This window comes from Alligator mississippiensis, chromosome 3 (genome assembly GCF_030867095.1).
Source record: "Alligator mississippiensis isolate rAllMis1 chromosome 3, rAllMis1, whole genome shotgun sequence".
NCBI lineage: Eukaryota > Metazoa > Chordata > Crocodylia > Alligatoridae > Alligator > Alligator mississippiensis.
The window spans coordinates 49,919,887-49,947,874 of NC_081826.1; the positions used below are offsets into that span (position 1 = coordinate 49,919,887).

Sequence of the window (27,988 nt, forward strand, 5' to 3'; positions counted from 1 at the left end):
CAGCAGATCTTAGAGCAATATTCTGCACTGCTTATGTAAATGGAACTCTGACCAAATAAGCAGTAATCAGAGTTGGCTGTGCTCTTCTGTGCAGACTGGGAGGAGACATATCTTCTCCTTGCTGAAAATATTCCAGTCATCATAATATTAACCTCTTTCTTACTGCAGCAAAGAAATGTATATATCAGAAAATATCCTAGGGAATAAGTTGCGAGTCCTAGATAACACAAGTACAACTGAAAGACTTCACAATTTCTATGGTATTACTGAAATCATAATGTATTTTGATATTTTCTTTACCTATTTTTCCAATTAAAAAATTGACCCAAACTCACAAAAAGATCCAAATCCTGCTGAAGCTACATTTCTCGACAAATTTACTATTCATTCAAAAAATGTCACTCAACTCTATTGGTGGCCCATCATTCCATCAGTCCTGGCTTTCTAGATTTCCTGCTTTGGGTTCATTCTTCCCAAACTGGATCTCCTCTGCAGTGAACTCAGCCCTTCCAGGATGAATTATGGTACTGAAGAAACAGTAAATGATTTCTCTCTCTTCACAGTGATCTCAATTTTATTTCAGGCTTTTGATATTGGTCCTTTAATTTTTGAGTATCAAAATACAGCAAAATACACCATGGTACCATCAATTGCTCCACTGCTAGAATCGCAGAACACTTTCACAGACCACTAAGAGGTTATATTTACTTGGCCTTTTTTTTTTCCCCCCCAACAGGAAACATGTTGGCCTTGACTAACCCTTTCTGTTGACTAGGACTGAAAATTTACATTTTGATTAGATGCAATGGTCCAGTCAAGAAGATAAAGGCAGGAACTGCAATCTCACCCTGCCTCCCATAGGCTGCCTAAGGCATTGGTGCTAGATTTAGCAAATGAATAAATATATTAGATGTGTTCATGGATGCATAAGACAGCATGCCTTAAGAAAGAGCACCCAGAGGGACACAGTGAAGTGTGCAGTAAGCCAAAGTGTAATGAAAGCCAAATAAATTGAGACTTCAGTATACTTACCAGACGAAAGCTTGATCCCATTTACCTGTGTGCAGGCTGCTTTTTTATTATGTTGAAAATAAAATGTTACCCTCAAAGTTAAAAAAAAAAAAAAAAAAGTATAAAATAAAAATAAATTGTTAATGTATATAGCTGGATAGTGTTACTATCAAGATGTGTATGATTGTATTGAGTTATATGAAGTGAAACCTTCCTACAGTTACAAGAAAAATCTTCCCTGAAAGATGAGAGCTAAAACATTATATCTGTAGAATTTAAAAAAAAAAAATCAATGCCTGCATGAAAAATATGAGACTATCAGACACAGAAGCATTATAATATCTATTCACATCCCAAAGGCCCTATCCACAATGTTCTCAAATCTCTCCTTAATCTCCTTACTATATTCAGCTCACTGATAAATGTACATTTCCCAGTACTTCACAGCCCTTGTCCCACTGTTCACCATGCTGTTATATTCATACGTTGTAGATTTTCAGATGACTGGGGAAAGAACTTCTCTAAATGATTATTTCAACACCACTTTCGTTTATATGAGTTGTATATCTGCTGATTGAATGTGACAAAGATACCCAAAAAATATGTCGGGATAGAAGAATGCATTTTGCATTAGCAATTACACTGAAAAAGTCTCAGACTTGTTGGTTCCAAATGACTTAATTAGCACTGACCAACCTGGCTTTTCTTTAACCTCACAGGTATCTATTATCTGATTCTACCTCAGCCTCACAGAACTCTTGGTGCTGTATTAAATATTATTCTAGATCTACAGGACAAAACAGCTATAAATTCTTAATAATACAGGCTTGTGTCTTCAACATTTCAAGAAGTTCAAGCAGGATATATGTCTGAATATATAGAGGCTGGAAGGATCCAGGATAATACATGCAAACAAGAAAAAAAAATGCTATTGCAAATGAGGTTTTACAGAGCCAACAAGTCAAATCATAAGAACAAGTGCCATTTTAAGATGCTAATTCCATGGAATCACAAAAATGTGACTGTATCCTGCAGCACAAGCAAACAGGTTGAATGTAAGAGTTACTTTTATGTTCCACAGGAATATAGTGTGGAAAGTCTTTCTATTCAATTTTTGTCCTATTCTTTTTCCCTGCCTCTTGCAAAAGGAAAAACAAAAAACACTTTCTTCTGTAAATGCATTTATTAATATTGGTTCACTTAAGGCAGAAATGCTGTTACTTTAAGTACACTCTACAATCTTGGTTTATTGCTCTTGCTACTGTAAACCCAACAGCAAGAGATTAGAACATCATAGTCAATTGCTTTTATATAGTAAGAGTCAAGTGCTGGTCTCAGATAGTTGCACACATCTCATCAACATCTGTATGAAATGCATGTGAGGCAGAATTTGGCCTTGAGACAGGTAAGTGAAGTAGAAAAATGTATATAAAGTAACTTATAATGCTGCAAAGCTTTCTATAGAAACGAACAAGGCAACCCAGAGAGTCAGGAAAGTAAAAGCCTAAAGCTTCTCAAAAGTCATGTAATTTCAATCGCTGCAAATTTAAAATGGAAGTTGATCTAGTAAACAGAACAAACCAATGTCACAATAAAAGTGAGAAATTCCCCCCATTCTACACTCCTAGTTTGATATAACACCATGATTTCAATTTTTAAAAGCGTCTTTCAGTTTGTTAAAATCATAACTTGTTTGAGTATCAACAGAAATTTAGTGAATCTTAGTGCTCCCTTTTTCTGTGAATACAAAATCTTAAAGTACACTCTCAGGTATACCCATAAGTGTATATAATACACCACCCTCTAGCTCTCCTATGCAATATGAATTTTCATTTCTACCTGGGAGAAAGTTTACAATCTTTGCATTCTCCTATGCCTGAGGAAGGGCACGTGAACCTGAAAGCTTGAAAATAAAGACTTTATTTTATTTATGTTTTACAATAGTCTAGTTGGTCTAATAAAAGATATCACCTCTCCCACATTGACTGCTTATAAGTTACACCAATACAAATGAGAGTTTAATCTGTATTACCATTTAAAAGTTGAAAGTAACTTGCATTTCTTCTGAAAGACTCTTTGGTGTTGAAAAAGGCAAACACTAAGGAATATGATGGTAATTGGAAAATGTCTTTTCCGGTCATTAAAAACTACTTTTTTTCCTCTTTAAGAAATCTTCACAAACAAGCAAAAGTTAAAGCTAATGCACTTAAGAACCAAGCAGACTCCATATTTCCATTTTATTTTGAGGATTTGCCTTGAGTAAACTTTTCCATTCTACAATTAGATTCAGTGATCCATCAAATTTTGTTATGCTGAGATTCAGTCTCAGAACCTCTGGATGAAGATGCGTGTAAGAGTTGAAGAGGACATAAAGCTTACTAGGCTTTGGGATATAGAAATTTCGTCCCTTGAAGACACTTCACTTCAGCAGAGATTTCAAAGGAATGAGGAGCTCACCATCCTGTAATACCGAGGCTGAGGAGGGCGCCAGTTATCCACAAGTGGACGAAAAGGTTCATTTTCACTATTCATGGAAAGGCTACGGAATTTTGCCATCTGCAAGGAAGCATAATAAAAAATGCCAACAAGCATTCATGAAATCGAGTTAGGATTCTAATGGGTGAAATAGCATCCATTGATCATTAAACAATGGATCCGTGTACCAATGGATCTTTTGACCTTTCCCACCTCTTCTGTAAGTGACCTGCACTCCCTCACCTGGGTGCAGACAGAAGTGCAGCTCCCCACTACAACTGAGAACGCTTTGCAAAAAGCATTCTGAGTTGCAATGATCCCCCACATCAAACAAGTTCACTGTTGGTTCCAGTGGGGTGGGGGTTCTAGCTGCTGGCTGCAAGCCTGCAGCTGGTTTCCCCAAGCACCAGCCCCTCCTCCATATGAGCTTGTGCTGGTTTCAGAATGGGAAGAGGGACAAGGACCAGAGGGAGTTCATTCAAGGGGTTCCCAAGTCAGTACTAGTGGGGGGACTTGGTGAACTCCAATTCACCCACCTGGGGGGGCTCCAATTCACCCACCCCACCCTCCAGTGGGGGCTGAAAAAACCCCAGACTGAACTCCCTCTGCTCCCTGTCCCCCCTCCTATTCTGAAAACAGCTTGAGGCTGGGATGTAGTGCAGATACAAGTTATAGAAGATGCTCCGTTTTGAAACATCTTCATCTGACCCCTCATTCAATGAGGGTTCAGATTTTTGCCCGATTGGCCTTTTTTGAAGCTGTCTGCAACCATGCACTTGTGTCTGGTCACAGTCTCTTTTTCTGTGGCCAGACTGGGTGAAAATTGTCACTTCTGCCTGTGTCCTCTGTGATGCACAAGGATTCTTGCACTGTGGAACTACTTGCTGCATTGGCATTCTCTTGAGGAAGGAGGCAGGTGCAAGAGTATGCAAGTAATATGAATCTTGGCCACAAATTAGCTTATATTTATATACAGCAGTGAAACATTCAGTATCTGAATTATTATTCTGAACCATAGTGACAAAAGCCATAGTTAAATCAGAAGTACACTATATAATGTAATGAGAACACAAGGGGGCGGGGAAAGAAAAAACAGTAGATTATCAATATTTACTACAAATGGGCGTTTATACATGTGCTCAGGGTGAGCGCTTTGATTAGAGTGGCTCTGAGAGCTGCTCTAATTAAAAGTGCCCAGAACGTCTCATGTATCAGCGTCTCCATGTTTCAAAATGGCAGCAGGAACACTTCATTTAAAGCTCATTCAACAAGCTTTAGATGAAAGTGCCCCTTTCGCCATTTCATTTTGAAGTGCGGGGACACTGATACATGAGACACTTGACGCTGCTGGAGCATGGTAATTACCACACTCCAGCAGACTTGATTAAAATCAATTTGATTAAGCAAGTCTGCTCTAATACACTGTAATTACAGTGCATCAGAACAGCTTGCTGCTTGTGTATAGGCGCCTAATGTTTCTAATGAATAGGTGAAATGCTGCTGTGCATAATTTCCATTTTGTGAGAGAAATGCCCAGTGCAGCATGAAAAGAAGATACAGTAGAGAGTTGTAAACTGCACTTTTCATTGTATAACTGGTCTGGAGAATTCTGCCCTTTTATCTCAATCCTTTACCCAGAATGTAGCCCAAGCAACTGGTTTATACACTGTAGTTTCTGGGGAAGAATTCTTCCCTGTAAATTTATAACTGTAACAAATGCCATAACTGTCCTGGCCCATGTGCTACTGTATAGGGAGGATAAAATACTAAGGGATTCATTGCTACTGTTGTATCTAGGTACTCTGTTTCTAAAATCGTTCCTAAAGCTACTTGCCTGAATATAGCAATCATCAAAAATATATCACGTGAAAGTGAGCACTTCCTCAGCACTTAGTCATTGCATCCTAAATGAATTTAAATTCACAGTTGCTCATTAATAGCTAGACAAGGTTCCTTGGGTGAATTTGATATCTTTTATTAGACCAACTAGTTTTAGTTTTAGATTATCTATCTAATAAAAGATATCAAATTCACCCAAGGAACCTTGTCTGCCTATGTCCTTAGACCAACACGGCTACAACCTAAACCCCTGCATCATTAATAGCTACACTTTCATCAGGGTTACAGATAAATCCCTAGTTGATCCTCTGTAATGTAAATAGCCAAATTGGTAATGAAGCTCTAGCCAGATTTGTGGTAATCCGTCAAGAAGACTTAGCAGAGCTCACCTGAAATTTGCATACAAAGGCAGGATTCCAAATATCAAATACCTTTAAATCTTGACATACACAAGGAAAAATATTTGTAGGATCTGAGTAAATACAGTCATGTGGTAATAGGTATTGATTCTTGATCCTTATCTCACAGACCCCATTACGTTTTGGGGGTTTACAATGTCATTAAATGTTTTCTTGTGTGTACTATACTGATATGGCATATGTGGTCTAACTGGAAAGCCCATATTAGCTATATCCAATTATATGACTTAACACTGTATATATTAAAATTACATTAATGATTTCCAGCTTTATGGTTTGGGGAATAACTAATTTTACTTTGCCATTGTGTTCTAAGGCAAGGACAATTGCCACTCCCAATGAAAGACAAAAGAGGCCATTGTTGGGATGGGTGTCAGGCAGACAACAGGAAAAACAAATGGAGAATAGCAAAGGCATCTGAGAGGATTGGCCCATCAAGCCAGAGGAGCTCCAGGTACCTCAGAAAGACTGGAACTTTTTGCACGATTCTGGCGACTCATGAACAATTATAATAATGGTAAGGGGGAGCAAGGGGGGGGGAAGGGAGAGGGAATGACTTGCCTTGGAGGTTTTGGGAGTTTAGCTACGATAGAATCAAGGTCTTTGAATCTCAGGCTTTGGAGGTTTAGTGACCCCAGCAGCTAGTGCTGGCAGAATCAGCAGGAAATCTGAAACCTGCCAGTCTCCCCAGAAATCTCAGGAGGGCTAAAGTATAGCTAGATGAGAGGGTAAAAAGTTTACAGATTGTTTTGCTGTCTCCAAACAGGGCTGGCCCACAATTTTTGGGGGCCCCCTGCAAGATAGTTTTGGGGCCCCCTAATCCATTGAAAAAAAAAAAAAAGTCAGAATTGTGGTTAATTGTGGTATAAACTCACTGAAATAAAATAGGGCCTGGCTGTGTGCATGTGGGCTGCGCTACAAGGGGCACAGAGTGGGGGCAGCACATGCTGGGGACTCCTGGGTTCCCTCCCTGGGGCTGGGGCCGGGGCCGGAGAGGAGCCGGGAACTCCTCCCCCACTTGGCCTAAGAAGGCCTGCATCGAGCCCTTTAAACATGGAGCAGGCAGCGCGGGGGTGAGTGGGGCACGGCTCCTTGGCTGTGGGAGCACTGTGGCCACAGGTTCCACAGGATAAGACAGGCTGGCCCTGAATGCTGCCACTGCGTGTGCCACTCATCCTACCTCATTCATCATACCCCTCAGTGCAAGCCATGCCAATGGGTTGGTAGATGTGGTTTACCTGGTCTGGACTGACAACAATAGGTTCCCTCAGAATAATCCAGGTGATGACCTCTTCACAAGGAGGTGTAGTGAAGGAGCCATGGTAAGTCCAGTAGTCTTGAGATTTAGGAAAAAGAATTGAAGGATCAAAGTTTGGAAACGGAGCTTCTTTCCCCTTAAAGAGAAGACAGACAAGCAAACCAGAAATCTCATCAGCAGCCTAAGTAGACATACAAGTCTTGCTTAAAAGGAGGATGTAAGTTCCCATAGAAGAATCAATGAAAGGTCCAACTTCATTCAAGTGATACAACTCCTTTTCCATTCAAAAATTTGTTCAGAAATTTATTTTCCCAGAAATGACTTAGTCCAAAGCCAAGGTCACATTTATATAGCACACACCTTATCAAAGTGCCCACTGTGGCAAGTAAGGCTTGTAACTTCTGAGAAACTCTTTTCACCAAAATGTAATGTTACTTAATAACTGTGACCATACAAGAAATATCAATATCTATGATGACTTCAACCACCTACCAGAAGCACTTCCAGTCCACTTCCGAGTCAGCTGCCAAGCACGTAGGCCCCCCTCCCGTGCCCCCGCCTTGGTGATTGGCTGTGGGGGGTCCCAGGTGCCCCCCCCCCCCGACCCAGAAGGCACCAGTCACAGAGCCGGGGGGGCTCCCCCACTTTCTCCCCAGTGGACCTGGAAGTGGATTGGAAGTGCTTCTGGTCCACTTCCAGGTTTGCCGCCAAGCATGCGGGGGGCCCCCCCATGCTCCCATGGGACACTCCATCTGCCCCAGCATCTCAGCATTCACGAGCTGCCTGGTACTTTGAGGTATGTAGAAAAAAACATTTAAAGCTGTGTCTATGTTTGAATCGTCAAATCTCTCAAAATTGATTTGGAGGGTTCCAATTCGATTCAGAGAGATTAAAGCATCTCTTGATTCGATTCTGAGATTCAGCCGCCAATCGGGCTGAATCTCCACTGAATCAAATCAGCAACCGAAGCTTTGAACAGTCCTAGTGGTTATTGTATATTGCAGGGCAGCCACTATGTACTATCAAATCTGACCTTTTGGTTTGCAGTTGTGCTGCATTTCACTTAACCTGATATAATAAAAACCGTGTTACCTTTGACTTAATAGCTCCAACTTCTTCAAGAATTCTCTTCATCTCTCGTTTGACAGGTTTCCCCACCTCAAAGTAGAAAACATAAGCCAAAAAACAGTTATGCCAGATGATTTTTCTTGTATGATGCTTCATTGTATATTACAACTATTTAAAAAAAAAAAAAAAGCCTGTACTCCCATCTGTCAATATTCTCAGAACATACCATACTTAAATGTTACACTCTATAGAAAGCAAAAAGTACATTTCTTGAATAATATTTGAAGTAACTAATTGTTCATAATTCTGCTATATGCTAAACACACACAAGGCTCAGTGGAAGTGAATAGTATAAACTGTACTGCCTTGAGAGGGGACAAGATGAGCCTACAAACTTGATGCACAAGATATTATCATAATTAAAAAGGGAAGTGACTTCACATCTAACTATTTCACTGACCAGAAACAAAAATAGTTCCATGAGCATGCACATTTACCATCTGATGGTAATTTCCCTCTCAAAGGAGTACTATAGCCATTTTTGAGCTGAAATTGTACATGTGAGGGTACAGGGAAGATTAAGGCAAAACTTTGAGAGAGATTGTTAATGGAGATCAGGCAAGAAGTAATATATAGCTGACTGCTATTGGATAGGCATCTACTGTTGAAATTACACCCCTCAAACAACACAAATGCACCTTGGAGGTTCCATCCCCCCTTGGTCCTCAAGTCTACACAATGTTTCGGACACACAGATTTGGCATCAGACATGTTCGGAAGTAATACAAGCGTTGCACAATAATAAATTTGGTACTGTCAGGGCTGGACCTAGGGAGTCTATTTGTGAGTGGGTATCAGCAAAGTTAGGTGTCAAACTCACTTTGTGCCCTGGGCCAGATCCAGGCTGGATTCCTTGCAGGCTAGATCAGTCTGGCATATGCAGCACCAGTTGCAGCTCTTGATCTAATCTGGGGCATGCGGCAGCAGCTCCAACTCTGGCACAGGGCACATGCTGGTGGGGTCAGCATCCAAGGAAATAGGGTTGTGGTGGTGGTGACAAGTGGAGTGGTTGGAGGGTGAGTAGGGTTTTAATCAGCTCTTGTTGACCAACCTGCCACTCATCACCATGTCCACCAGGCCCAAGGGCTCCAGTTTCTGTAGTAGACCACTGCCACTGGTCACATATCCTCAACTTCTGGTTGCCCATCAGTAGCCTGGTGGGCTAGAGTGGTTCTGAGGGCTGGATCACCCCTAAGGTAAGTTTTAGTAAGTCCAGACCCAAAATAAGCTAAAATTCCTGTGTTCCATTCTGATCCTTTTCTTCTAACATGATACAATATTAAAAAGTACAACGGGAATTTGTTTTTGCTGCAATAGGTCAAACAACAAGCATATGCTTCATGCAAGGTTAAGCACTTTTTACTTACCTTTAGAAAAATGGCCAAAACAGCCACACCATCATATCTTCTCACAGCATCAGCATAATTACTGTGTTTTGGATTCCAGTGTAATAGATGAAGCTAAAATGATGAAAAAAATTAAAGTACTCTGAATCCTATTATGGAGTAATAAGCCATCAAAATTCAATCCAGTATTCCTGAGGCACTCAACTGAAAGAGTTCAGAAAGCATAGGAAATACAGGATAGGACTCCAAATGCCATAAAAAGCTGATGTGTGTAACTATATCCTATACCTGTCCCAGTGCTTTCATTAGTTTTTTTAAACAATCACTTCTCAGCTACTTCGCTTTTAAACGTAGATATTTTAATATGGTGACTGTGCAGAATAACTTTAAATATGATAATGTAATAGAATCATAGAAAATTAGAGCTGGAAGGGACCTCAGGAGGTCATTCAGTCCAACCCCCTGCTCAAAGGAGATGCTTTGAGATGTTTAACCAGGCATGCAAAGCACACATGAAACACTGGAGTTACCCATTGATCTCCTCCTCATCCTACCTGGGTATTCAGGATAAACACATTCTAACGAAAGAATCATAATTCATTTTATAAATGCATTATAAATCATTCTGCCCATGCTTTTGACTCTTGTCTTCACCCTGCATTCATTTGAGATTAGCAAGAACTATTGGGTCATCTTGTCCATCTCTGATTTTTAGTTATTTTCAGTACATTTTCCCCACAGGTTTTTCTTTCTTTCTTTCTTCAGATGTCCTCCATATATTTACATAGCTACTAGTGTCATGACTGTTACTGAGTATCTGAACATACGGAGAATCAGGAATAAAATAACTATTGAATTTAGAACCCTTTGCTTACTTTTTTGTTGGCATACTGTGACACCTAAGGCCAAATCCATATAGCCCAAGGTTTCTAGTTACACTTTATACTCCAGACATTCTCTCTCTCTTCTGTATTAAGGAAAGAGGTTAAATGGCACTCCTCCAAAAACACACTTGAAACATTTTGCCTGATGGAACAAAAGTCAGAGTTTGGGAAGGTGGAGTCTACCCACTCAGCCTGCAAATAGAAGCTACTAAAGCCAGACAGCTTGACAGTAACAACTGATGCTACAAAACATGTGGAGGACAAGTCACTCAGATCCCACTTGACAAAGTTTGAGGCCAAATGACCTGTAATTATGCATATGGTCTACCAAGTATTATTTTTTTAATGCAGAATGGGCAGAATACTATATAACTCTACATACAGCATGTACAGATTTTAGAACTGCAATACTAACAAAACAGTTCAAGCAGACAGTTCATGATATTTCCATGGCAATATGGAAATCATAGACGATTAGAGACCATGGAAATATCTATACATCATTAATTATTATTAGATTGTTTATACAATTAAGTAAAATGTAACAAATTACATTGTTTCATTTTCCTCCCCTCATATTTGTGAAAAATTTCCCACATGTGGTTTGCTTTGAAATAAGCAAAAACATCTTTCCAGGAAGGGTGGTGTTCAGATTGAGGGATATTTACATTTTTGCTAATGGGTCCAAATTGCATGTTTGTTGGAAGCGACTCATCCTGTTTCACAGTTAAGAAAATATGTAGAAATAAGAGGTTTAATCTATAAATCACTAAACAGAAGTAAGTATTTGTTAAGTGAGAAATAAAAATCAGTGTTTTTCCCTGCTGTGCAATAACATTAAATTTTCACCTGGCCCCATGTAAGTATTTCAAAACAGAAAGAAAAAGAAAAAAAAAAAAAAGCGAATCCTACCTCTCCTGCATATTTCACTCCATCCACAACGTGCTCCGAGCCATGGTCATCAGACGAACCCCAATGGAAGTGGAGCTGACGCAGTCTGTAGATTCCTGGAAGTGGTCCACCTCTCAGCACTGCAATTGATTATCTGCATCAACCAAGCTCAGACCTTTTTCAAAAAGCTTTGCAAGCATTTCCTGCACAAGAGCAAACCTTAAAGCTGCTGAGCACCTTCTAGAAATCCAGTTTATTTTGGTGGGCCTTGAGGTACTTCACTTCTGGCAGAATTTGGTCTATATCCTTCTGTTTAATTCCACAGCTATAGAACTGCCATAAATCAGATGAAATCCTAGAATTTGATGGCAAAGTCTATGACATGGGTCTACAGGGGCCATGCTTTTAACCCCAAACTGCAACAGACTAGTTTGAAAAGTCATGAATATTTAAAAAGCCAATGTTTTCTGTAAGGTAGGTCTAGTTCCTGAAGAGGTGACAGGAGAAAAAAATATGTTAGACAAGCTGCTATTTTCCCCTACAAACATTCAACAGGTTTAATTCTTGCAGCACTACCGTCACCCACAGGAGTGACAGCGGTGAGGGACCTTATTAAAAGACTTTTGAAAATCCAAATATATGTCAAATGGATCTCTCTTGTCCATGTGCTTAACACCCTTGAAGAACTCTAAAAGATTGATAAAGTAGGATTTCCCTTTATAAAAACCATCCTGACTTCCCCAGTAGATCACAATCTTTTTATTTTTTATTATAGATTTTTATTCTAAACAAGTAATGAAGATTTTGGATTATAAGACAAACAGAAAAATTATGTTTGGACATTCAATTATTTGTTAAGGATAGTTATTAAGGATACACCTGATTCTGTTAGGTATTAATGCCTTCAGTTGCCCTTCCCTAATGGCCATACACACAAGGCATTCAGAAGTTCACCCAAATGGGCCCTCCTAATTAGCTGTATCTAATGTACATCTCAGGCTCTGAAAAGTAAATCCATAGTCATCTTTTCTGAAGCATCAAATAAATTAAAATGTCAGAAGGATGTGAAAAGTTGTCAGCTCCTGCTCATGTGTTTGCTCAGATTGGAAATAGTGTACTGTATTACCTAACCGTAATAGGAATAGCTGTAAAGGATGTCAATCCTCCATTAAAATAGATTTGTAAAACCATGTAATCCCATTTGAGGGAAATACTGATAAATTATTTTCACTTGTGGGTTATCATCAGTTATTTTCAATCTGGCATCAGGAGAGGCTGTAAGATTTCATACCAAAAATGCATGCTTGTCTCTATAAATGCAGAATAATTTGTGTTTCATTGTTTTAAACCACTCATGACATAAAAGACTAAGATGCCTGCAAACCTAATGTAAACGTAATTACTCAAATAAGAGGAGAGTGTTTTACTTGTGTTTTGTATGTAGACATGACAAAGCACACAAAATATTGTGGTGCTCCAGGAACCTACTCAATACACTAAAATATTCTACAAATGGGAGTGGGTTATCTGAAGTGCTCAACAAAACTGAGAGCCTCCAATACTTATTGAAGATAAACTCCCATCACAATGTGAGACTTATACCTGGGGACACATACAGGTCTGGAGGAGTGGTGTCTCACTATTTCATGCAACTCCTAGTGGCTACATATCCTAGAGGGGTTTCCCAAGGAGAAAGAAGCAGAGTTTGTGTAGAGTAATTTTTCAAAATGAATTTTTCACCAGTAAGGGTGAAAGTTGCACAGAAGAATGCAGCTGAGATGAGACAGGCTGCATAGGAGAAGTCTTGTTTCCCTGAAAGTAGGTGTACAAAGCAAGATGGTGTTATTGTAGCACAGGCATACCTGTGCCAACTGTATTCTAGCTGGCATGTGTAACAAGGGTAGTGAGGGTGGAGGAGCACAATCTAGCAATCCATACAAATTTACTAGGATCTCCCCGAAGACAGACATGCTCTGGTTGCTAATTTGTGCTGAAGCCTATGGCACTGTACATCTTCTCTCCCGTTACTACCCTTGATAGTCAAATTGAAGCCAGTGCATAAGCATATCCCTATTCATACTACAATAACACCTTGTCCCTTTTACCATGAATATCAAGTGCAAAAATATGAATTAGTCACTGAAGATAGGCTCTATTTTAGACATATGCAGCAGTTCTTTCAAGTTTGAAAGCCCCAATTTGTGGCCACATATACAGTGCGATGTCTAGAGTGGTAACTCGCAAATGAAGCTAATGAAATATTGTTAAGGACACAAGTGTCATATTGGGTCAGACCAATAACCCAGTATTCTGTCTCTGGAAGTAGCAGCAGTGTTTGCTTTAGAGCAGTGAAAACCAACTTTTCTGGCAGGTGTGTCACAACATAAGCCCTGCATCCTTCTTGAGTGTTACTTCAATCCCCTTCCCTTGCCTGATCTCTGGCTCAGCTTTCTGGTCCCAGCCCCATCTATCACTGTGTTCGCTGATCCCTCCCTGAACTGCATCTAAAGTGGTCTATCCCTTGACCACTATCTTCCCTGGTATTCACTATCATGGGTTTAGAGGTGCCAGAGGATTCTCTGTTCTGTTTAATAGCTAATAATAGATCCATCATGCATTAATTGGTCCAGTCCCTTCTGAACTTTGCTATAGAACCTGCCTCTATAAAAACAGTGGTTCTCAACCTTTTTAGATAAAAGGCACCCCTTGGAAAATACCAGTTCTTAATAAAAAATTAAATGAAAACTATAGAAAGTAATAGAGCAAATCTTCCTTTGCAAAGAACTCAGAAAGACCACAACAGATCAGAATGTTTTAGCACTACAAATTCCTATTTGAAGTCTCTGGGTTTATCTTCTGAATCATGTTTGTATACCTAACAGTGCTAAGATTCAATAGCAACTCATGGCACCCTGGTTGAGAATCACTGCTCTAAGATGTCCTGTGGTAATGAGTTCTACAAGTTAACTATGCACTGTGTACCAGGACACTAAGGTGCCTGCTACTGAGAGCGCCCGGAAGACTCCTCAGGTGCTGGTTCCCAAGGCAACGGGAGCCAGCAAACGACCCACACCTGCCAGCAGTCAGCTGGCTATAAGAGGCAAGACCTGGCTCGTATGAGGAGGAGGGGAGCTGAGACTAGAGGTAGTGGCTGACTGGCATCTGACAGTAGGAGTTCTCTACCAACAGGGAAGGATGAGGAAACTCCCGGCCAGAAGAGAGAGAACCTGAATGCCAGAAAAGCATTGGTCACCGTGGTAGGAGAGAAAACCCGGTAGGCCTGAGCCTAGTTATAGCTGGAGGCTTATGTTTGCGTTGTAGCCCAGGGGCTTGTGTTTATGTTGTTGTTTGTGTTTGCAGTTTGTTTAACACTGGTGGTTTGGGTGAGGCTATAAGGGGATGGAGGAGGCCTCATAGGGGACTCACGATAGAGTGAGGACCGCAGCCCCAGTGAGGGCATGGAGTTTGGGGGTACAGACCCCAGCTCCACAGAAGAGCCCCAGTGAGAAGGGCAGCCTTGCAGAGGGAAGAGCCCCAGTGAGAAGGGCAGCCTTGCAGAGGGAAGAGCCCCAGTGAGAAGGGTGGCGTACAGAGAAGGCCCGCAAGGCCTAGACATGCCAGACACCCAGAGCAGGAGAACTGTGGCCAAGTGGAGGAGAGGTAGCCTCCCTACAAAAGAAACATATCATCAAAGTCGTGGCAGGCGAGAATAGGAGGGTGCAAATCTGAAGCTTGGCACAGTAGAGGAGGCGGCAAGGGCTAGCACGGCGACCCTGCCATCCCTCCTGTTACACACTGGATAAAAAAAGTATTCACTCTTGTTAGTTTTTAAAAAGTGGTCTCCTACTAATTTTGGTGGGTTCCCCCAAGCTCTAATATTTCACTACGTCCTGAAAATAGTGCCCTATTCACTTTGCCCACACACACGATAATTTTACAGACTTCTATTATATCCCCTCTCTGCCTTCTCCTTTCAAAACTGAAGGGCTCTAGCCTTCTTACTCTTGGGATGGAAATTGCTCCATACCCCTGATCATTTTGCTCTTCCCTATGCTGTTTCGAATTCTACTACAGCCTTTGAGATGTGGAGGCCAAAACTGCGCAGTATTCAAAGTGTGGGCACACCATGGATGTATATAATGACATGACATTTTCTTTATGTTTTTAATTCTGTTCTGCCCAACACTGTATGAGTAGTTTTAGTCATTGCTAAACATTGAGCTCTCCAAAAACATCAGCTATTTTCAATGACTCCATGGTCTCTTTCCCCAAGTTATAGCAGCTTGTCCCAAACCCAGCATTGTGTACATGTAGTTGAGGTTATTTTTCGCCCAATGTGCATTACCTTGTATTTGTTGACACTGAGATTCATCTGCCAAGTTTTTGCCCATATACTTAGCGTGATCTTTCTACACCTCCTTTCTATTAGTCCGGGATTTGACTCCTGCAACAATTTACTATCATCTGCAAACTTGGAGACTCCACTGTGCAGCCTATTTCCAGGTTATTGATGAAAATGTTGAACAAAACTGGACCCAGCACAGATAACTGCAAGACCCCATTTGACCTTCCTTCATCCCGAACAGAAGCCATTTAGCCCTACTCATTACTTCCCATCTTTTAACCAGCTCTCTGTTTAGGAAATAAGCTTCCTTCCAGTGCCCTGGCAACCAGACATTTATTTTATTTTATTTTATTTTATTTTTTAAGACCTTTGATGAGAGGCCATGTGGAAAGCTTTTGGAAAATTCAACTATAGTGTGTCACTGGATCCCCCCTGTCCATGTGCTTGTTAACCCTCAAAAGAACTCTAGCAGACTGGCAAGGAAGAATTTCCTTTTACCAAAACCATGCTGACTCTTCCCCAGCATATCATATTTGTCCATGTCACTGATTATTTTATTCTATACTATAGATGTTACTAAATTATTCCCAAATTATAAATTGTTGCATTCAGTGTTGATTTACAATAAACAAAAGGGAAAACATAATTAAACTGTTATAGTTGATTATAAGTTAAATTCATAAATAAGCATTTGCTCAGAAGATCTCAGCACCTTCAGTGATTATGGCTAATGAGACAGGTAAGCATGTTCTCAAAAATCTTTCACAACACATTTACATACTTCACATTTGGACTAGAATTTTCTCTAGGCTAGCCCACTTAAAAAAAGAGAAGTTTGTACTTAATTGGAAAAGAACTTCAGTGTAAGATGTAAACTTGGTGCTAAAGGGAGAAATGGCACTGAGCACACAAAGGAATTAGATCATATTTCATATACAGTTCTGGCAGTACATACAGGTCAGCCCTAATAACCAAAACACATGCATTATTTCAGTTATAGGCCTCATTAGACTAGGGACTGCTTATAGGATTAGGTCCCAAATGCATTTTCATTCACGACCTAAAGTAGGAATGAAACCGGTGTCTCTAGGGGCATAAAAAACTGGCAAGCCACTCTAGCAAGACCTTGTCTGACTACCAATCAAGATCTGACCTCCAAGTTTCAACCTCTAACAATGGCATGAAAGTTCAAAGTTAACATTAATACAATTCTTAAATCCTCCTGTGTCTAAGTATTGCTGGTCTCAAATTATAACTTGATATCATACATGCTGGATTACCTAGGGATAAAAGGATGTGCTAAGTACAGAGAGAAAGGCTTAGCTTTGTTTCTGTTCTTTGTTGGCATGTGCCATAGACACTAGGTTAAATAAGTGAAGTACTGTTCTGGGTTTTAACTGGACAAATTCTTAAAACGTTTATTGACTCTGACTTTAAAAGTTATCAGATATGGTAATAATAACATTAACAATATAATTAATAAGTCATCATAAGTAATTTTCAGTTGAGTAAAGTTAACGGTATTTCTGGATTCTGCATTTCAGTCATAGGATAACATGGATAGAAACAGATGGTAGCTGAAGCATACTGGGACTGAAGGAAATTTAAAAGCACACAGTTCATTGGAAAGTAGGGCTGAACTCACACGGACAGGCCCCTGCTCAAGCCAGGGTCATCCTTGACCAAACCACCTGCATCAAGTATCTGTCTAACCTGTTCTTGAAAATTTCTAGGGATGAAGATTCCACAACTTCTCTTGGTAGCCTGTTCCAATGCTTGACCACCTACACAGTCAAAAAGTTTCACCTAGTCTTCAACCTAAAAAAAAATCTTCTGCTGCAGCTGGAGGCAATTGATTTAGTATTGGGGTCCAAATTAATCCTTCTGGAGAGCGTCCAACAGCATGAGATTTATTATAGCTGTTTTCTAAGACTATTTCAACATGGTGCAAAACAATGTGATGCAGAGATGCTCTGAATGTGCTGGCTCTTGGTTTCAGAATCTACATAGCACAAGGCTGCATTAATTAGCCCAGGTGTAGCACTGCACAAGAACAGCCACCTACTTCTAGGTCTGAAGCTACTGCATGTACAGCTAGCTCTGGTATCTTCACAGAGCGCTGCCTTCTGTTGTATAGATAGGGGCCACGAAAATTTTTGCCCTCAAAGCGCTGCATGGTGGATCCTTTAATATTACCATTTCCCCACTCCCCCTCTGCCACTTGCCCTTGATCAGTAGGAAGGTGAGAAATATGTTCTTAAATATGCCATGGTTTTTGCCTCCTGCTGCTGATTGGTGAAGGGGCCCCCAGTGGCCCTGCCACTTGCAGCTGGCCAAACAGGAGGCAAAAACTGAAGTATATTTAAAACTGTGGTTTTTGTCTCCTGGCCGTCAGGAGCAAGTGGTGGAGCCAGTGGTGCCCCTCTGCCTGTCGGGGGGGAGGGGGGGGAGCACAACTGAAACTGCAAGATTCAAGGAGTCACCACACAGTGCACTTCTGGCACAAATTCCAGTGATCCCTATGTATAGACATATCTAGAACTCTTCCTGGATGTTACCCTTCTCAGAACTACCAATGCTAAGCCACAAGCCCCCACAACCAATGCTAACCTCTCCCAATACACAATACCAACACCATCTCCTAAAATTACACCTTGGGGGAAATCCAGAGATATGGCAGTAGAAGGAAACTTACACAGGCTTTTCAGTAAGATTTCTATAAAAATACTCACTCTACTTCAGGCAATACAAGATATAGACATATCCAACTAAAAACAATAAAGACCTACATGTCATTCCCTGCCTCAGTTTCCTCAATAAATCTTTAGTGTTCCTTGGGATTTGGGTTAGTATTCATTTAGAATTTTAAGCTTCCTCTCTTGGGCTTCACTCCTCCTCTTCATGAATGTTTCACCATACCAGTGTTCTTTCTCTCCTCTTTGGCATCGTTCTGCTTTTGGCCATTTCAGCAGTGAAACAGCTCATTCTTAGAAACAAAACAGACCACCCCTAAATCAATGTATAAGCATATGGTCCCATGTGATATTAGGGCTTTGCTAGTGATAGTGCTACCTTCATTAACATGCAGCTACAGCAGTTCTTGCTATACAGCCTCATGCTTTTTTCAGGGAAGTGGACAAGGTTCCTCTCAAATGCTTTCCTGACTTTCCCAGAATGGGAAGAGACATTTACCACCAGAGAAGAGACTTTCACAACCTGGTGCACTTATGTTACTTGCTCAGGAGACAGGCTCTTTCTTTTTTGGGTTAACTTGGCTATTTGGGAGGTAGATGCATAAAGTCCTAATTCTGGCTCTGGTTTGGCCTCAAGCCCTCTTAAGCCTCTTGAAACACTGGGAGAGTCACTTGGTAGACCTGTTTTTTCCTTTTATTGTCTTATCTGATTAAGTAAATTATTAGCTGGCCACACTGGACACAAGACCCATGCTACTTAGCCAACACACTGGAGACTACACCAAGGAGCAGCAGGAATACTCAGTCACCAGGACTAAACACAGATTGATGCACTCCATCATTATTGGGTTATTCCTGGACCTCTTGGGAATTAAGGTGGTTCTAAATTCCCTCCTGAACTTCAGTAATAGTAAAACAATGTTCTGTTTTCAAAGCCTATTCCTCTGACATCTCATTGGGGATTATCTCCCACAGAGGAGTTTGAATGGAAAAAAAATCCTATGCATGACTGAGGTATCTTCAATATTACAGATAAAACAAAAAGGCTCTGTTGATCTTAAGAGAGTGGAGCTGGAAGCAAAAGAACCTCTTTAGTAGCTCTTTCAGAGTTTGGTTGAACTGTTTCCCTGTGGAAGACATAAGTTGGCTCCATGGCAATGGTCATCGAATGTGATTGCCTCCAAATACCTGATGATATAACCAAGTATCACTAATGTATGCTGACTTTTTTATGTGCTTCTTTCCCCAGGTGTCCACCCAGATCCATTCCTATCCTTTAAAAACATGGATGCCCATCAAGGAGAGGGGGAGAAAAGGGTGCTGTTGGTCCTAAATCTTAAGACTTAGTTTAGTTGGTGCTCAGAGGGCAAGGCAAAAGTTGTTCACTTCCTGGTAAACTCAAGGTCAGCAAGGACAGCTCAAGATTCTGACCAAGGCAGCCCACAGGGAAATGGTATGAACTAACAAAGTGACTTCTAAACAAAAGTCATGGAGTAAGAAGCTGTGATCTGATATTTTCTGTCTAGAAGTCTTTTTCCTGATGGTTGTCATGACCCAAAGGTCTGATTTTTTGTGTGTGCTTCGGCACTAAGAATTATCCCCGTGGGTTTACAGCTTCATTGCACGGTGGAGTTCTGCTGCACAGAGAACCCGCGTGCAAGGGAGAGAGTTCCCGCCACTTTGCAGCTGTCTTTGCAGGGTGCATTTTCTTTGCAACACAGAAATGCATGGTGCAAAGGAGTTCCCGCTCTTCGCATGCAAATTTGTTCCCTGCTGTTGGCTAGTTCTAAATTATTCCCACGTGGCGGCTAGCGATTGGCCTGCTAGCCATATAAGAGGCTTGAGCAGTTTCCGCCCAAGCCAAAGAGGACTCCACATCCATCTCGTGGGGACTCTGGGTGTGCGCGGCAGGGTAATAGAAACCCTGTGTGTTGCTCAGAGGAGTTTGGCGGCCTGATCCACCGCCCACCTCTTCCCGTCTTCGAGCGGTAACTTTCTATAAGACGTATCGACGAGTTTTCTATTTGAGGCGCCCTTGTCCTGGACATCCAGAGTTCTGTCTGCGTGGAGCCTAGCAAACTCCACATGTGATTGTTCGTGTTTTCTGTTGTAACTGCAACTCAAGCAAGTTTTTCAGCCTGCACCACGACCATCTCGGTGTAAGTAAACAATCTTAAAATCAACCATTAAGTGTCTGTGCCTAATTCTAGCTCGATGCCCGCCCTCTCCGACCCGGCCTGCCCGGGCTGCCGGCCACAGCCCGCGTGCAGCGCAACAAAAAGGCCCGGGTTCCGGCTCGGCCCGCACAATGGTAAACTTACTTTTTTTGGAATTCATAGCAATAGTGCAGCAAGTCTATTAGCTCCCTACTTACTCCACACAGCTAGTCAGATGCCCAGCTCAGGGTATTATGTCCAGCTCTCTGCTCCCCAACACAGCTGAAACATTCAGATATGACACCCATTACCTCCACTGAGTCTGGCATCATTCCCTGGTTTAGCAGGACATCTAGGCTAGGTACAGACATTATGCAAACTGGTATAAATGATCAGAACCCGGTCTAAACCTATAATAGAACAATAGTTCAGTACACATAGACCAGGGACAGGCAATTATTTCGGGCAGAGGGCTGCTTACCAAGTTGTGCCAAGCTGTCAAGGGCTGCATGGGTAGCCCCAATCCTTGACAGGTACCCTGCCCCCTGGTCACCATCTTGGGACTAATGTCCCAATGACTTGGGACCAATGTCACAGGGCCAGCACCGGTGGGGCCCAAAGCGGGGCGCAGGCTGGCAGAGGTCTGTGGAGCTGGGCTGGGCTGCACCAGCAGGGAGAGGGGGGAGCTGGCCCGGCTCCATAGAGCCCCTGCCAGCTGGAACCCTGTACCCCTGCCGCCCTGCTCTGGGCCCTGCTGACACTGGCCCTGGGACATGGGTGTGGGCCCTGCTCCCACACCTGCTCACTCCCAGTGCCCCCCCAGCCCCAGAGTACAAGCAGGGGGCAGGGGGCAGAGCGCAGCCCTGACCCCCTGCTCACCAGCAGGGAAGGAGCTGGGGCTGAGTGCAGTGGAAAAGTGGCCCCTTCCTTGCACCATGCCCAGAGCTCCCTGCTGCAGCCGCTCGCAGCCTGCACAGGGCTGTCCTGAGCAGGCACAGGCAGCCCCATGGGGGCTGCAAGCAGCTGCAGCATGGGGCACCGGCCACAGGGTGGGCAAGGGGCTGCTTTTCCCCTGCGCTCAGCACCAGCTTGTAACCTGCCCCCGCTACTAGCCTGGGCTTTGAGCCGGCTCCGGGCTTGCCCGTCAGGGCTGTGCCATGGCAGCAGCAGCTGTGCCCCCTGCCCCACTCCCCGCCCCGCTTGCCACGCCAGGCAGTATTGGCTGCTGCTGCCCACCTGGAGCTTGTGCACTGGGCAGCAGCAGCAAACACTGTAGCTGCAGCCAGGAGCTCTGGGCACAAGGCAGGGGAGGAGCTGCTTTTCCCCCTGCGCTCAGCACCAGCTAGTCCCCTGCCCCTCCCCACACCCCCCCTGCCCTTACCTGAGTTTCCCACGCTGGGGCAGCCACATGGTCCCAGGCCAGAAGCCCCTGCTGGGGCTTCCAGCTGGGAAGGTGGGGCTGGGTGGGCCCTGCTGTTGCAGGAGCTCTCCAGGGCTTCCCCTGGGTCTACTGCCCTTGGTTCCTGTCATCTTTGACAGGAACCAAGGACAGATAAATTAATTTTCTGAATTTTTTTTAGGGGCTCCGCGAGTCAGGTAGAATGGCCTCTTGGGCCAGAACTGGCCCACGGGCCGTATTTTGCCCACCCCGACACAGACCAATTTAAAATGGTGAAACCAAGTCTAAGATAGACATGGATGGATGCAGTATTAGATTCAATTGGTTTCTAATAGGTTAGACCAGTCTATCGAACTTTTGTAGCAGATCACTTCCTGACTCAAGTTAGGTCACAGTCCTCGGGCATCGCAGGCTGCTTTGCAGTACCCTCCCCTCCTGCGCTGTGCTACCCATTAGGTATGGGGCTACCAGGATGGCCCAGGGCTCAGATGGCCAAACAGACTACTATTGCCATTTTGTTTTTTTATTTGAACAAAATTCCCACAAGCTATTTTCGTAAGTATTACTACTATCACTAGGCAATGGCCCAGAATCTATACAGGTAAAATCTCCACAGAACACTGAGGCTTCAGGAGAGTAATCACTTGAACCAAGTATTATGGTTGCTCTTATTATACACTTAACCAACAAACCAGCTGTTGCTGTTAGATAGCCATCTTTTGCAGGAGCCACTGCTGATTCTGTCATCCATTTCAGTAAGTATTCTACCAACCACATTGTCCCTTTCTCACCAACTCACATTCTTAGACTTTGGTGGTTCAGAGGCTTGGATCTGTCAAGCCTCCATCAGCGAGAGATATTGTGACCACATGTTGAACCAAGTTGTCACAGTACTCCTGTCCCAAGTTACCCATTAAGGGCACACCAGACTGTTCTCCCAGACTGGTCCACAGTATCTCAATAGTCTATCACAGCCAAGTCAGTCAGGGGAGACAGCCCTCTATTTGGGTCCATGAAAGCCATCCATTCCAGAATTATTAATGGTCAAAAGGGAAAAGCCAAAAATAAATAAATAAATAAATAAGTAGCACCAAGTCATAGTAAGACTCTTTTTTCATGAAGACCCTTGGGACCAGTGGCCCCCTGTCTGGTTCGCAGGTAAGTATGTATTAATAGTTTTAAATCACTGGTCTGCTGTCTGGCATTGTCTTCACACAGGAAGAAGCCCTAAGGCAACCATCAACTAAAGAGGGCTCTACCTTCAGCCAGACATTTCAGGTAATGAAGACTGAAAGCCTGGCTTACCACTAGGTTGTTTTACTTTTAATACTCCTTCCTCCAGACGGGGCAAGCAGAAGCGGGGAGGGCGGCAGCGGTGCTGAGAAGGGGGTTACAGGAAAATTTTGGGGTGGGCATAGACCATGCCATAGCCACCCCTCCCAGTGCTGCCACTGCCTGCCCTGCCTCAAGTGCAGCCCCAGCCCAGCCAACCCCTGCAGGGAATAAGCCAGCGCAGCCCACGGCCCTGAGCCCACAGTGGGACGCTCACCATCGCCCCACACACAAATCCAGGCAGCAAGGCATATACCCACCATACCACCTCAAGGGGTGCGTGCAGCACCTGGGAGCCGCCCTTGTTCCTCACCCCTTGGACAAGCCACCTACAGCTCCTTCCTGTCCCCAGCCCTGCACCCCCCTGCCCTCTGTCCTTTCCCTCCCCAAGACTTCCTGGCAGGAGGCTGCTCTACAAGCTGCCAGGCCGCATTCCTGGCTACATGCATACACGCGGCATTTAAATCAGTGACATTATCAGCTACACTGGCCAAACAAAAGTCAACTGCTGATAATGTTAATTTTTCTTTTATCGGTGCCAATCCGATATATCGGTGCACCTCTTATTTTTACTATAGCCCTGAGGGAACAGCAAACAAACTATCCCTGCAAATAAAGACATGGCAAGAGAGACAGGGTAGAACATACTGAATTTTTTTCTGCTTTTATAGAGGGAGACGCCTACTTTTTTCAGTTAGTCACTTTTCATCTCAGATCTGAGCCAAACACTTGGAGCAGTTAATCCGAAAGAAATTCAGACAATTGAAAACTTTTATGGCCGCAATGTAACATTGATGCCATGCACTGCTTGAGGCTGGGCATTCCATTTTACATTCAATAACTCCTTTTTTTAATTTGTTTGACAGTAGTGTCTTTGGACTGCAATCAAGAATCAGAGCCCTTTTTTATTTGAAATTGTGCTGACATTAGTTTATAGTCTAAAAGTAAGATGACAGACTGGAGCAGTCAGATTTAAAAAAAAAATTGGATGGCAGAGCAGAAGGAAACAAACAATAAGACAACATTGATGAGCAAGTCAAGTAGCTGGTATAGCTCATCAAGAATGGAGTTGCATTTGCACCAAAACAAAATTAATCAAATTCAGAAAAAGATCACACATTAAGAATAAAAGCAAAGTGATCTCCATGAAATAGATTAATTTTTCTTCTTGTCAGAGAAAGAAATGAAATCCAACAACTACTCTCAGTCTTGTGTTGCTGCATCTTATTTTATTAGATAATACAGACTGGGCACTTCGACAATTGGTGGGTTCATGAGAACAAATCCAAATAAACCACAATCAAAATTAAAGATGCATACACACATTAAAATATATAAGATCATTAAATCTATTAGCAAAAATCTTTTGTGCTAAATTACAGTGATCCCTACTAGTAATGGTGTGATACTGTTAATTTTAGCTGCATAATATATACTCTATATTAAGCACAAAAAAGCTGGTCCAATTAAAAGTTAGAAAAGTTCTGTTTTACCTTTCCTTAGCTTACCATTTCATATATTACAATCCAATGGCATAATTCTGCATATGTTACACTCAAAATATAGTGAGTGAGTGCAGTACTGAATTCAACTATATCATATCCCTTCCAAAGCTTCTTACAATGTCTTGGTTTAACAAGGTTATGCCAAGGTTTCAGTAACAGGGTTACTGATATTGAAATTTCAGTAACAGTTTTATTGACATTTTGGCTGTTGCTATTCTATTTTTAGGACTATGCAAACTTTGTAAAGATGAAAGCAAGTTTTGAATCATTTTACTTCCTAGAGTTGAAACAGTGCTGTAATATTCAGTTAACGTTTTTCAGTAAGTAGCGAAGCAATTTTAGAGCTTCTTGTCAGTGTATTTTCTAGGAAGTCCAGCCAACACAACCACTGAGATATCAGAGTGATAAAGTCAAGAGAAGCTAAATGCTTACACATATAATTATACTGGTTTCAAAACGAGTCCATTCTTAGCTTTAGACCCACAATGATGTACAACCTAGTGCATATTCTTGTAACTACTCCAGGTGAGTAGATAAATTATCAAGACTGATGATTTTGAATGTCATGTTTGCTTTAAAAAGAAGATTATTTACAACTAAAACTATTCAGCCCTTTCCTTTGGTACTTTGGGTTTCTTTCAGCAAGAAATATTATAAGTCTAATCCTGCCATCCTCCCCGACAAAAATATCTTTGATATCTCTCTGAGAACCTTAGTAAATCAAGTATTAAATGATCTGCATTCTTCTCGTGTTAAAAAAGAAAGAAAAAAAAAATCAGTATTATTACACCACAAGAATTATTCAAGCATTCCATCAAAGCACACTGGGTGAAATTCACCCCCTTGCATAAAGCCAAAATATCTGAACTCTTGTGACCATGGACAGCGATGTGGTTGTTGCATCTCTAGAATTCAATTCCCTGCTTCCCAGCCCAAGGATAAGGTTTTGTGTTTGCTGTATAGCTCCTCCCCCAACCTGAGACTGTGCAGCAGTTGCAACCTCCCTGCTCTTGGTGCTTGACAATGAGGCCATTAGGCAGCATAAATGTGGATCTTAAAGAACCCACATCTTACCCCCAGTATGCCTTTTCGTCTGAGAAGGGCTCATGTAGAGATGGTTGAGCAGGAACTAGCATAAAAGAATAGGTTTCGTCTTCCAAGCACTCAAAAGTTAACTCATTAAAAAATACTAACCTGATCTATCAAAAGTGTCATCAAAAACAACTTTGCAAGTTCTCCCATTGTTCAGAATGGTCTTAGCTGCACCAGGATCATAACTAGCAAACCAAGGCAGTAGCGAGTGGTCATAATGGACTTCTTTGCTATTGATTTCAATAGGCGATTGATTGTGTCCTTTAGCATTTAGGTAATATTCATACCAACGATCAGGTCCTAGGAAGAAATTAAGAGAAATGTTATTAAAATGTCTTCCAGCCAGGTATAAATTTGATTTCTGTTTTAAAATATAGAGAATTAATGTCGTGCTTGGCTAAAGAACACCAGTAACTCTTATTAGCAAGTGGACTGCTGGTCACTTGGATGCCTGTAATTTCATGACCTATCAGGATTTCACTGCAGAAAGGACCATTAAATTATCTAGTCCAGTGGGGTGCCAACCTTTTTTTTAGCAGGCATGCCATAAATTAGCCCTACACCCTCCGCAAGTGCCAATCCCCTTCTCCTGCCCTGCTTTCTGTTCCCTGACCTATACCCCTGACCAATCTCCTGCTCTGCTTTCTGCCCTATCTAATGCTGTGTTGCCCCTCTGCCACATGCCATACATGGAGGCCACAAGTTGGCCACCCCGTTCTAGTCTAGCCTCCAGTATATCACAAGTCATTCCATTTCAACAGATATAAACCCAAAGACTTTAGTTAAATTAAAGCAAGTGTCAAACATGACCCATGGGCTGGATCCAGCCTGCGGAACCTCACCACCTGACACCCAGTGCTGCCCCTAAGTCTGATCACATGGGGCACAACATGCACCCATGGCATGGAGCCAGTCAGCAGGCCAGATCTCTACCACATGCAGCACAAGTCCCAGATTGGCTGAAGCAGCCACTAAATCAGGTATATTGTGGGAGAGGGGGGAAGGGGGAGGAGGTCCATAGGCCAAATGCAGCCTGCGAACCAACCCAATGTCACTCATCCAGCCTATGGGGGCAGATGAATGTGACACCTATGAACTAAAGCATTTCACTCTTCAAATGAGATGACTGTGTCACAGGCAGAGAAAAAGAAAGACCAAGGATGCCATCAATACCCAAGACCCCTGCAATGATAAAGGACCGATTAGGCAGAATATGTCCAAATGATATCAGCATAGAAACTACGCCCCAAGCTGCATAGAAGAAAAGATGATAAATACAGCTCCCCCTGCCAATCTACTATGCAAGAAAATTCCTTGACTCCATGTCTGGTAATTAATGTGACTGCATACATAAGACATGCCAGTCACAAATCTAAGATTTTATTTCCTCAGAGTAATGGCCTGCCTCATCCAAATGTCCCATCTTCAACTAAATCCAATCTTAGAGAAGGGGGGGCGGGGAGAAAGAAAGACAAATCCTAAACCCGTCAAAATCCCCAAACTCATATTAAGTCTAGCAAATATTACACTGGGGAGGGTGGGGAGGGGAAAATCCTCCCTGACCTGTGCAACCAGATGAGGCCCTGGAGGTGAGAGTTTCAGGTACATTCTCTTAAATGCAGAGCTATAAGTGTAATGAGACTGTTGAGGGCAATGCAAGATCTCTTATTCTCCTTGCATTCCACAATAATGAAGTTGACTGGAGTCACAGATTACAAGGCCATATAGGACAACTGCAAATGTTCTGCCTCCACTATCCCCCACCCAATCCCAGATTTTATCTCAGAAGCTAGATTAAAACATTAATTTTAAAAAGCATCTCTCATCTCATGTTAAAGATTCTGAGCAATGGTGTACCCACCACTTCCCCTAGCAAGCTAATCCAGTGGTTATTTCCTCCCACAGCCAGGAAATTCTGTTTTATTTGGAGGCTGAATTTAAATGACTTTGACTTCCAGCCACCAGACTTTGTTCCATCTCTCTTGGCAACGGTGAAGAGTCCCCTGTCATCAGGTTTCTTTTTTGTGTGTCACTACCTATATGTAGCAATTGACACCTGTCATTCTCATCTTCTTTAAACTGAGTAAGTTTAAAGTTTCTTAAAACTCACATGGTAAGGCTTGCTATCCAGCCCCCAGATCACCCTTGTGGCCCTCTGCTGAGGTCTTTCCAGTACCCACACATCCTTCTTCATGTGGAACACCAGACTGGAGTG

The 27,988-nt window shown here is 42.4% G+C and overlaps 1 protein-coding gene across 1 annotated transcript in view; it reads right to left on the reverse strand.

Moving 5' to 3' along the window:
* Positions 1 to 2,913: 2,913 nt before the first annotated feature.
* LOC102559670 (carbonic anhydrase 3) overlaps positions 2,914 to 27,988 on the reverse strand; it is a 29,190-nt gene continuing 4,115 nt past the window's right edge. The window contains exons 2-7 of the mRNA XM_006257750.4: positions 25,876 to 26,073; positions 11,273 to 11,391; positions 9,498 to 9,590; positions 8,095 to 8,160; positions 6,983 to 7,138; positions 2,914 to 3,567 (exon numbers count right to left, since the gene is read on the reverse strand). Of these exons, the coding sequence (XP_006257812.1) occupies positions 3,448 to 3,567; positions 6,983 to 7,138; positions 8,095 to 8,160; positions 9,498 to 9,590; positions 11,273 to 11,391; positions 25,876 to 26,073 (752 nt within the window). The 3' untranslated portion in view covers positions 2,914 to 3,447. The remainder of the gene's footprint in view (positions 3,568 to 6,982; positions 7,139 to 8,094; positions 8,161 to 9,497; positions 9,591 to 11,272; positions 11,392 to 25,875; positions 26,074 to 27,988) is intronic.